General features: G+C 42.4%; 1 protein-coding gene across 4 annotated transcripts in view; it reads left to right on the top strand.

Moving 5' to 3' along the window:
- The first annotated feature begins 150 nt into the window (after nt 1–150).
- PCNX1 (pecanex 1) overlaps nt 151–11,260 on the top strand; it is a 76,656-nt gene continuing 65,546 nt past the window's right edge. For all 4 annotated transcript variants that reach the window (XM_026038589.1, XM_026038588.1, XM_026038587.1 and 1 more), the window contains exons 1-3: nt 151–303; nt 7,999–8,207; nt 11,013–11,118. In XM_026038589.1, the coding sequence (XP_025894374.1) occupies nt 151–303; nt 7,999–8,207; nt 11,013–11,118 (468 nt within the window). The remainder of the gene's footprint in view (nt 304–7,998; nt 8,208–11,012; nt 11,119–11,260) is intronic.

The following is an 11,260-nucleotide window of genomic DNA, read 5'->3' as shown; positions in this document are numbered from 1 at the left end:
GGCGGCGTTGCTGGGCAGGCGGCGGCGGCGGTTGCGGCCGTGCGGGCTGTCGCGGAGCGCGGGCGGCGCGCGCCTCTGCGCGGGCTCGCAGGGCGGATAGAGCGGCGGGCCCGGGACGGGGCGGAGGTGGGGCGGGCGGGAGAGGCCGCCATGGGCTCGCAGGTGCTGCAGATCCTGCGCCAGGGCGTGTGGGCGGCGCTGAGCGGCGGCTGGTACCAGGACCCGCACCAGGGCGCGGGGGTCAACGCGCTGCACCTCTACCTGTGGCTCTTCCTGCTCGGCTTCCCCTTCACGCTGTACATGGTGAGCGCGGCCCGGCCGGGCCCGGGGAGGGAGGCGGCGGCGGCGGGGGGGCCTGGGCCCAGCGCGGAGGCCGCCGTGGGGAGAAGCGGGGGTGGCTCCCGCCGGGAAAGGCGGTTTCGCGTGGGAGCCGTGGCGGGAAGCGGCCCTCCCCGTGCCGCCTGGGAAGCTCCTCTCCGCAGCTCGTCGTGGGGACTTACTCGCCCGCGGGGCGCTGCGTGGATTGCCCGTGCCGCGTGATAAGCTACCGCGCGGCCTTGCCCGTAGCCGGGCTTTGGCGTGTTTGGCTTGGAAAAGCGCCTGCTGGATGCGTCCTTGTACCTGGGGTTTCGGTCGAGGCTTGTGGAATCCTGACCTCTAGATCTAGAAGTTTCTTGATATCTGGACCGGGAAACCAGTGCCTGGGAAGGGACCTCTCCTTGTGGGAGAAGGAAGTGGTTTCCTGCTGGTCTATGTTAGTTGTGTCTGACTTGGAGAGAGAAAAAAAAGGGGGGGGGGGGGGGGAGAGAAGAAATTTAAAAAAAAATAAAATAAAAAAGAAACAACCCACACTTGTGTTTTGGGGCATATCAGTATTGGAACAATGTGACTGCCCAAGGTGTGGTGTGATCAGCATTGAGCTCATGCAATGGAAAGCAATTTTCAAGCCTACTGGGCCCAGATGTTGTGACAAACTAAAGCAGAAGCTGGCTGTGGAAAAAAGGTGAATTAGAATGAGCCCTGGGATGGAAAAACCTGCACGAGAGCGGCTGTGGAGATCCTGTGCTCTTTGTTCGGGTGTTCTTGCTCTGCTTGAAAGGCAGTTTGTAAGGATAGAAGATGCAATATGAGACACTTCACGTGGAGAAAGGGCTAATGGGGAAGAGGAGGTTACAGCTCTGTACAGTTACGTCTTAGTTCAGGTTACTGTGTTCTTGGAAAAGGTAGCTCCAAGGCTTTGTTGTCTGAAAACTAGACCGTTGGCAGGAGAACTAAAGGCTGAGACAAACTGTTGTTAAAAGCAAAGTTAGCGTGACAGCAACTAGATTAAACATTCAGTTAAATATCTCTGTAAAAGCTGAAAATCACCATCTGCTTAGAACCCCACTAAATGTGGAGAGAGGATCCTTTTGGTTTTGAATCTACCTTTTTTTTTTTTTTTTTGTATGTATAGTGCTCTTATGTTTTGGGGAAAAATAGCTTATCCAACTAGTATTGTGGTGAGAAAGAGGATCGTAAAGGTGTGATGAGTTTGTGGCACGTGCAGGAGCCTTGGAATAGGGCCTGTTCTATAAGGGGTGTGAATCATTGATAGGTGATAGGTCCCAACTGGCACTTGAGCCAGTTGAAGCAGCAGTTAGGCCTCAGTTGCCCCTGCAGTGGGGTGAATTTCAGCATTGCTTAATTTTTTGTGTGTTTTCTATTATTTTTTCTTCTGTGCAAAGGGAACACTGGCAAAAGCAAGCTGCTTCAGGTTTTGTTGAGGTCAGAAATTCTCTTGCTTCATCGCTTTGGACAAGTTAAAGATGCAACAGCAAGTGCCAACTTCCCTGAGAATAAGTACAGAGATTAGTCACAAGTTAAAGGAGATTGAATCATATTTGGCTGTTGTCCCTCTTTCCACCCTCTGCAGTTGAAGTGTTGTCTAGACATAAACTAAACAGGCAGAACCATGATGGTCAGCTCAACCTTTTCACATCCTTTAGACTCTCTTCAGAATAGACAGCAGTTAAATGTTGTGTTGCTGTAGGTCATACATAAACAAGCACAACTTGCTAAAATCTTAGGTAACAGCAATCTGAATTCTGAGTATGTCCCACTGGTGTGGGAGGGAATTTTTAAGCTAGTTCAAATGACTTGCTGCTGGCAAACAACCCTGCATGTTTAAAAGAAGACTGTGTGTATATATAAAAAACGTAAAATGCTGTCAGGTTTAACATTGCCTTTACAACTTCCTTGCATAGGAATTCTGAGATCATGCGCTTGCTTTGCTGCATCAGTAACAACTGTAGTTTCTGTTAAGTTCTGTAGCGACAGAGGCAGTAGGCTTCTGTAAGCACTCTGCTTGTAGCTGTTTCTCAAGACTGAATGCATCTTGCAGGAGGGTAATCGCTATTCAAGTGTTATTTAATCTCAAACAGTAATGGAAAGTTTCACCTTCCCAGGATTCTGTAATTCAGATGCATCCGTTACTTAAGGACTTGGATTATTACATCAAATACAGCTATATACATGTTTTATTTTCTCTCTCTATGTGTTCACTATATTGATCCCGTAACTTCAGAACGGGATCTGGTAATGGTTATTGTCAGCGAGTCATAAATCCATATGCTGCTTTGTGCTCATATAGTACCCATGCTGTTACATCTGAAAGGTAGTGGATGCTTTTTGGGGTTTAATGTGTTTCTTCAATTGGTTTGCACCACCAGCAGGAAATTCAGCCAGCTCTTCCTTGGCCCCTGATCTGGCTTTGGAGCTTGGGCATGTGAAAGTCTTGAGTCTGTATCTGTAGTGAGGGAGAAGGGAAAAAGATGCATACGTATAGGTATCTGTTATAGATAGCTGTGTAATGCATATTTATATGCTTGACTGTCCTTGGCAGAAACATGGCAAAGAAAGTCCAGGTAGTAAAGGATTTAGGTTGTAGAGAAGAATCTGGATTAGTGAAGCTGCTTAAATGTTTACTGTTAGATCTGTGGCTTGGCAGCACGTGTGTAAAAGTACTGCTTGCTGGCTAGTTTAATCTATCCTCTTGTAAAACTTTTATTAAATAATAAGCTCAATTGTGCCAGTTGCTCTGCATATTGGTCATAAGAGTTGATTATTGCTTTAGTCTAATCCAAAACTGAAGATGGGAGAGAAAGAATGTGTTACACTATGGAGAAGTTTTTATACAAGGCAGTTGTAAAAGTTGGTGATGGAGTTCAGTAAAGCTAAGGCATCCCACATCCAGAGGCCACTGTCTCCCCCTCGCTACAGGAGGGGAGGGAGGAGCAGAGAATGTGCCAGGGCACTGTCCCAGTCGGAATGCTGCTCCAGCTCCCCACGTGCCTGGAAGAGGGTGAAGTCTTGGCTCCAGAGCCAAGGGGAATTTTGCCAGTGACTGAAGAGGAGCCAGAACTGGAGCTTGCTCTGGGTGATGGGCTTGTACCTACAGAACTTGTCTGTCAAAGTTGAACTTGTTTAGATAACAGTTGGTTTAACAGGCATTTGATTTCTTGACTTTGTGTGTAGTGGTAGAACTAGGTCATATAAATGTAGACTTCCTAGGAAAGTCTTCTCTAGCCAAGTTTCTGATAAAAGCACTATTTCTTGAACTATCAGTTTAAGTACTTGGAGATAAATCAAGAGGTTAAGTACTTGGACGTGGATGTATGGCAAGAGTCCCTGATAGCTCTGTTAGCTCTAAGTCCCATCTATTTTCTTGATTATTAGAAGATTGTGTGTGAAGCCTCAGTCAGAAACCTAGGGAACTTGCAGCTGAATATGCTTGCTAACACTAGTATTTTTTTTAGGGCTGCATGTGTTCATAAACAGAAAATGGTGACAAAATGAAATCTATTGCTTGATAGCCATCTTTCTTCCTCCAATATGAATATGTCTGAAATACTGGCCTCAGAATGCTTGAACCTCACAGAGTTTTGGAAGGCAGCCTCTATTGCTCAATGAATATTCAGCTGATATCACTTGGGGGTGGGAGGCTTCCTGTGAATATTCTTTGTAGGAAACATCTTTATTTTGAAAAGAGTCAGGAAATTCTTCATTGTATTTGCAGTGTCTAGCTAAAGCATGATGTGGTTAGCTAAGATCAACTTCATGTCTCCCTTAATTCTTTTAAAGTATGCAGCACAACCTGTGATCAAGTGGAAGAGGATCAGGAACTAGAGGGAATTCTATCTGAAACATTAAATCAAGATGTAGGGAGACCTTTAGTTTAAATGGGTGTGTTGGAAAGCTATGTAACCGTTGGCCTCAAGTTCAGGGAGGAAAGATAAAGAGAAGTTAACCCGCTTTGGAAAAGCTTACCTTGATATCAAGGCTCAGTATGTATAGTATGGATTTCATAAGTTATCCTGAGCATTTTAAATTGTGGAAGTAAATCTTGAAGAGAAGATTTTAGAAAGTCCCAGTTATCGTGTGTATGAGATTCTCCCCACCCTTCCATCCTTAGTCTTTAGAGATGCTGCTTAATGTCCCTTAAAATACGGATAAAAGCTCTTAGCTAGAACTTCATGCAGTTGCATTTGTTCAGCCATTAGATTACTGAAGCTATCAGGAGAAGTTTCTCAATAGGACAGGTTTAGAGCAAGGAGTGTATGCCTGGGCAAATGTAGTTTGCTATCTTTTTTTCCTCCATTACAACAGCTTCAGTTGTGAGCAATCCTGTTCTGTCCAGGTTTTCTTTTAGTGCTAACTGAAGTGGCTGCACAGCTGTGCACCACAACTGGATGTTCTCTGAAATGAGGTTGCAGCTGTGGGCTTGTGGCCACTTAGCATCTGCTAACAAGCTCTAGCCTGAGCTTTTAGTCTGGGCATGATAAAAAGGCTGCTTTATCACTTGTGTGTGAGGCGGGGGAATTGTAATGAGGTCAGCAAATAGGTAGGACTTGCAGGTATTCCTATTTACCTAAAAATATATATTGTGTAGAATTCTTAGTTATGCTGTCAAGGCTTGTTTCTTGGGAGTACAGTGATATGTCAAGCATGGTTTTAATTTTCATTTAACCTGGAGTGTAGGAAAGAGATTCCCAGATGGAAGGTAAATGAATCCAGGTATTGCAAAGAAAAATAGGTCAAGCACTTGTGACTTAAGTTAGGGTTGAAGAAACTCTTCATGGGGCTGTGATGCAGATTAGCTGTGGGTAGCCTGGGTAGTACATGGGTAGCTGTGCCATGGGATGAGATTGTGTGGGAAGTGTGATCAGATAGTAGACTGTGCTGGGTGTATTCAAGTTTTCTCTTTATTCTATGGAATGCATGCTATCAAGAGAGGAATAATTACTAATAAATAAAAGAAATCAAAATACTGAGTTTGGTTTTTCCATTACTCTTAGCTGTCTGCAGTCCTGTGCAAAGGGAATATGAGTAAAATCACTCTAATTCCTTACTGTGCTTACTGTGCGTTGTGTTAGTTTCTGTCTCCTTTCCTGCAACTCTCCTTTGTGGACCGCGATGCAGAATGTGACATTGAGCACTGGATACATGGGGTGATGGGATTGCTGACAGCACTGGGGGGGATACTGAAGAGCCCTCCCTCTGGGAAGGCACAGGCACATCTATCACTGATGCCAAAATGCTAGTCTGATCTTAAGGTGTCATCACTCCTCTGGTAGTGGCTTCTGAACCTGAGGTCCTTAGAGAGCAGAAGCCACCTGAAGCAGTGTGTGCAATAGGGCAGCAGCCTGCTTGGCTCTTGCAGGAGGCTGGTATATTTTTGCTGAAGTTAATGGGTTGTTGTGTGCCTGGGGGAAGCTGACTGCTTCTGAGGCTCTCCAGGTGTAGCATTTCTTGAGGAAAGCCTTGGAGCATTGCTTCAGGGCATGAGTATCACCACTGTGGTTTCTGGCTGATTACTGATGCAGTTTTTAGATAGCTTTGTTTCCTCTTTCTCTTCCTGGGGTGGTTCTTGGTAACTGAATCTTTCTGACAGGGAAAGTTAGGGTTTTGTCCAGCACTGAATGAATGATGACAGACAAAATCTAAATAGTCATGGGCCAGCTTAGTTTGCCCATCCTCCTTCAGATGTCAGTAGGTGTTTGCTTACTAGTAGGAGGTGTTCACTTAGTGGGAGGAAACAAAGTTGGCTAATCTTAATTTCTTCAAGAACTATGATAAGCTTCCTCTGATCAATGTCAAACCATGCTACTTATGTATTAGTCTGTAAAATTATTATATTGGAGGTTTTGTTTGTGCTTTTGTGGGCTTCCTGACAGAAAGTGGATGGCAAGTTTAGGAATTGGCTTTTGTTCTGAAGTCAGCAGTTGATAGGATATTTAGAAGTGTTGGTGGGGTGTGTGTGTGTGTTTGGTTGTGCTAATGAAGGGAAAGCAACATCAAGACAATATTTGGTATTTGGAGATCTGTACAAAGTTTTTTTTGTTAAATTTGTGGCCTAAATTACATGATGAGCACTGCCTGTTCTTTCAGGACTAATAAGCTCTTGAATATGTAGAAATCCTAATGTTTTAATCAGATCTCTGTAAATGACTGAAATTAGCTCTGTGTGCAAAATAGAGAGGACTTTGTGTCTTGTTCTCTGATCACACTTCTGTTCTCGTTCTGCAAAGTGCTTGGGGCTGTAATCATAAATTACTTCTCCGTGGCCAGTATGTATATGGAGGATGCCTAGGTGTATCAACAAGCTGGAGTTAGCGTTAGAATAGGAAGTCTAAAGACAGTTCATTTATTCTCCTCATAAACTAATGCTCTGTTTGTGCTGGATAAAATGCTGTTGTGTGTTGACTGTATTATATTTCTCTGGAGAGGATTTAAGGATTTGATATACAGCTGCACCATTAGCAGTTAAAGGAAAATGAAGCAGCAAGCTCGAGTACATGACTTGTTGATTTGTAAGGTATTTATGGATGAAGAGACTAATGTATCATGTTGTTTGGTGACTGATGGGGGAAACAGTTGCAAAAGGTAATGAAAGGTGAATTAGATGGGCAAAAGTCTTGAAATGAAAGAACTTGAGTTTGTGTAGTGCTCCAAAACTTCTTTAAATGACTAGTCGGCCACACTTGTTCAATACTTGTTGCTGTATTGACTATTCTGCAAAAACTTTTGGACCTCAGCAAAAACCAGGGGAGAAGTCTTAATTTTGAGTGGAATTTCAAAAATTTAATCCTGGTCTGAGGTTTTTCATGTGGCTTTTGACCGTCTTTGACACAGCTGAAATTCTTTTCAGAACATCTGGGTTGGCTGCCTGTCCATGGGCATGCTATGGTTGAATACAAATAATCCTTGTAGTGTGTGGTTTTGTGGATTCATGTGGGTCACTGCTCAAAGCTGCAAGCCACAGTATGTCAACAGACTTTTTTTTTTTTTTTTTTTTTTAAATGCAAGTAAGGAAGTATTAAACTTTGGTAACTGCTTAGAACCTTTTTGTGCAAGAGAAGCTGTTGCGAGCTGACAAGTGAAGTCAAAACTTCCAGGTTGAATTGAGCAGGACTTCTTTCCCAACCATGCTTTCTAGTTTGTATTGTGATCCCTGAAGGGGGTCATTGCGGTACACTGGCCCTAAAATAAATTTTCACCCTGTGTTTAGTTTTAATTTAAGGTGCTTAAGATCTCTTGATATTCCCAGTTTATAAGACTTTAAACGTTGTCTATTATGCCCCCCCCCCCCCCAAAAAAATCATGCTAGCTATAAAACTTTTAGTGTAGGTGTTGCATATTGATAGACTGGATAAAGGAGAAATGGACTAAACATGGTTCTTGAGTTGCTTTGATAGCTCTACTTAGCATGCTGCTCTAGTGCTTTAGTTTCTTGTAGTCATACAGAAACCCTTTTTTTCTGTCTTGCTAACTTTGTTAACAGTCTCCCTGCAAAATTTGGCTGAGTGTTTTTTTGCTGCGCACGCTTGTGTCTGTGTGTTAGCTTAATTATTGGTGTGATCAACTTTGTGTAAAACTGTTAAAATTTCAATAACTTTATGTATTCTCATTGACTTTTGACACTGTATTTGTTAACTTTTTTTTCTTGTTTCCTTTTAAAAGGCCCTTCCTTCTTCCATGATGATAGTAGCTGTCTACTGCCCAGTGATAGCAGCTCTCTTTATCGTTCTGAAGATGGTGAATTACCGGCTGCACAGGGCACTGGATGAGGGAGAAATTGTGGAAAGGAATGCCCATGAGCATTTGGACAGAGGTGGAAAACAAGAACAAGGCAGTATTTCAGCCAAGAGGAAAGACAGCAATGGGCCCAGGTAAGGTGCTTGCCAGTACTTGTACTTTGCTTCAAATGATAAGCAACAGCATTTTCATCAAGTGTTACTGCAGTGGTGGCTGACACAAACACAAAGAATACAGCTGCAGACCTTAGTGGTTCTGGAAGATCAGACTTCAGTCGTCTTTTTACCCACTAGATTGAGGTCCTGAACTTAGGTTAATTCCCCAGTTCTTCACCAACAGAGATTCTAGAATAATAGTGGAACTGTTAGAAGCAGTGAATCAGCATCGAAAATGTGTGCTCCTTAGGTCTCCAAATACTTAAGATCACTTATACTGGTTGCATACATTAACTCATCAGTAGGCTTGATTTAAAAACTTTTCCTGCAGAGACTGCTTACTCTGCCTGGACTCATGCATTGCTGAGCTTGACCTGGACTCAGTTTGCTTTGTTTTGCAGAAGCAGGAGTTGGTTGTTACGCTGAACTGCAGTTGTGGACTTACCCTAGGAGAACACTAACCTATGAATTTGGCAATCTTGGGATTGCTTAATTGTAATGAGATTGATATTTGCAGATCATAATTAGGATTCCTTTCCAGGACCTCTTCGGTCATCACCAGCTTCCAAACTACATGCACTTCCTTTCCTTGTCCGGACTGTTTTGTCAAAGAAGACTGTTTTGCTAAACATCTCTCATCAGAAAGGCCATCCTAACCAGCCTGATCAGACTGTGCAAGTGTTAGAAGCTCTGTTATCAGAACTTCTACCTGGCACCAGATAATTGGATCTTTGCTAAAAGTTAGATTGCATGCATAAGCTTGTTTTGGCAAATGCTTTTTGTCTGCTTTGTAGATTTCTGGTAATAGTACCCATGAATAGTTTCAAAAGCTGATAGACTATCTTGGCTTTTTAAATGTGGTTTAAAACAAAATCTCAAACTGTGAAACTTCCATATAGAGAGACTTGTATGCTATAGGGAAATATAGCTGAAAGAAGCCTCTTAAATCCGTTTATCAGGATGCTTAGAGAAAGGAAAACTTAATGCTCTTTAAAATGCTTAATGTAGAAGGGGGAAGAAAAGACTTCATTGTCTGAATGGAATAGCTTCTCTTGTGGTGGACCTAAGTTCTTCTGCATCTGTTTTCAGCTCATTCACTGTTTTTCCAGTGCAAACCATGTTTTACATACCTGAAAGCTGGGGCACAGGAACTCCCTGTATCTTTTTTTTTAATCTGACCCTTCTTTCCATGTTGTACCTAGTAACTGAACCTGTTGATGTTAACTGTGACTCTAGTTAAATCACCATATATCTTATTGACTGTATTGAATGTGTTTGGAATGTTTGCTTAAAATATAAATTGATGCTTTTTCTTTTTTCTCTTTTTTTAAATAAAAATCATGGAAGTGTACCAGAGGCCTGTTCTGTTTCAGTGCAGCCTTGTTGATATGTGTATTAGCTGTGCTCCTTAGATTTTTTTTTTAAAGCTTTCAAACAGTAGCTGAGACTTGACAAAAGGTGACCTTGTGTTAGTTTTGTAAATAATTACTTCTGAATATTTTTAGACATTTCGGGCATTCTGAAGAGCAGTTGACATGGGCCATTTGAACTTAGAGGTGGAGGTTAGTCTGGTGCTGTGTATCCTGCTTACGAAGAAGTTTCATTAACTTGTATATGATCCTTGTTCCCACTTTAGGGTTTCTTAACTAGGACTGGGAACAAGGTCAATGCAGAAATAACAGGGTTACTTTCTGTTAAGTGGGGGCCTACAGTATATATTAATCTCTGCCTGGAAGCCTACAGGAACTCCACTGTTGTAGTCAAACCAGCAGAGGGGATGTAGGGTGGGGTTTTAAAATTGAGCTGTCACTTGTAGTTATCCTGCAACAATATATACTTTTTAAAAAAAAAAAAAACTTTAAGGTAGGAAGGTTTTGTGTGTTGTTGGTGCTGACGTTTTTTGACTTGGTATAGCGTTGATATAGGGGGATCTAAGAGAACGTACATTCATTAGATATTTGCATAGTAAAAGTATCACTTAATAAGCTGAGTTTAATGAGTAGTAGTGTTGTGGGAGGATTAAGTGATGGATTTATATGGACTGCCAATTTTCTTCTGTTTCTGTCAGTTTTTGAATAAGCTCAAATTCTGTGTTTTTTCCCACAAAACTTCATTAGCAAAGAAGTCATCTTGCTCCTGCTTAGGAGATGCCCTGTTTATGCTCCATAACTTTGTGATTCCCTAGTTAATGTCTTTAAAAGAAACCAGTGCAGTTTAAGGATTTAGGATAAAGTGTAGTTCTTGCTTGTGTACCTTCTAGAACAGATGTTGATTTCATTCTTGCTTGGCAGGGTCATGTCTAAGATTTTGACGGAAATATAGATTAAGGAGTAAGATGCAGGATCCCCATCTCACAGAAAAGCCTAAATGTAGTTCTTGTCAAGTATCAGTTGTAGTTATTGTCAAGTATCAGTGGACCAACATAGTTACCTTAAGTATGCATTGATTTACACTACTATTCCTGCTCAATATCAAAACAGGGGCCCTGTGTTTGTTTTAGTACTTCACGTGCACTTGGTTACAGAGTGAATTTTACACCTGCAGAATGCAGTTCATCTAAGAACCAGTGCAGGGACTACACTATTTGCCTTAATTCTTGGTATGCCTTCCTCTTATAGTTCTGCCTGATTAGCAGCCTAGTTGCTAAGCTTGGAGTGGAAAAGGGGAAAAATGGGGGGAAAAAATGTTTTGACTCTAGCCTTCAGTGTAGGCAGATGAAGTCTTACATATTTAATGGACAGGTTCATGTTCTAAGTGCAGATTCTCCTCACTTCTGTCTTTCAGTGATCCTGGTGGAGGGATTGAGATGTCAGAGTTCATACGAGAAGCGACTCCCCCGGTTGGCTGTAGTTCACGCAATTCCTATGCTGGGGTAGATCCAAACAACCAGGTAAGAATTCAAGCTGTTGCAGCTGTTGCTTTAGCAACCTGGGGGTCATCTTTGAAATTAAAATGAGAAAAATGCCTCTTATTGTGCAATATTTCCTGATTGTATTGGGCCTAGCAACTTTCTCCACTGCTTTGTTACTGTG

The sequence above is a fragment of the Nothoprocta perdicaria genome, unplaced genomic scaffold (assembly GCF_003342845.1).
Source record: "Nothoprocta perdicaria isolate Ctin4 unplaced genomic scaffold, notPer1 scaffold_213, whole genome shotgun sequence".
Taxonomy (NCBI): Eukaryota; Metazoa; Chordata; class Aves; order Tinamiformes; family Tinamidae; genus Nothoprocta; species Nothoprocta perdicaria.
This window is presented reverse-complemented; position numbering and strand designations above follow the sequence as displayed.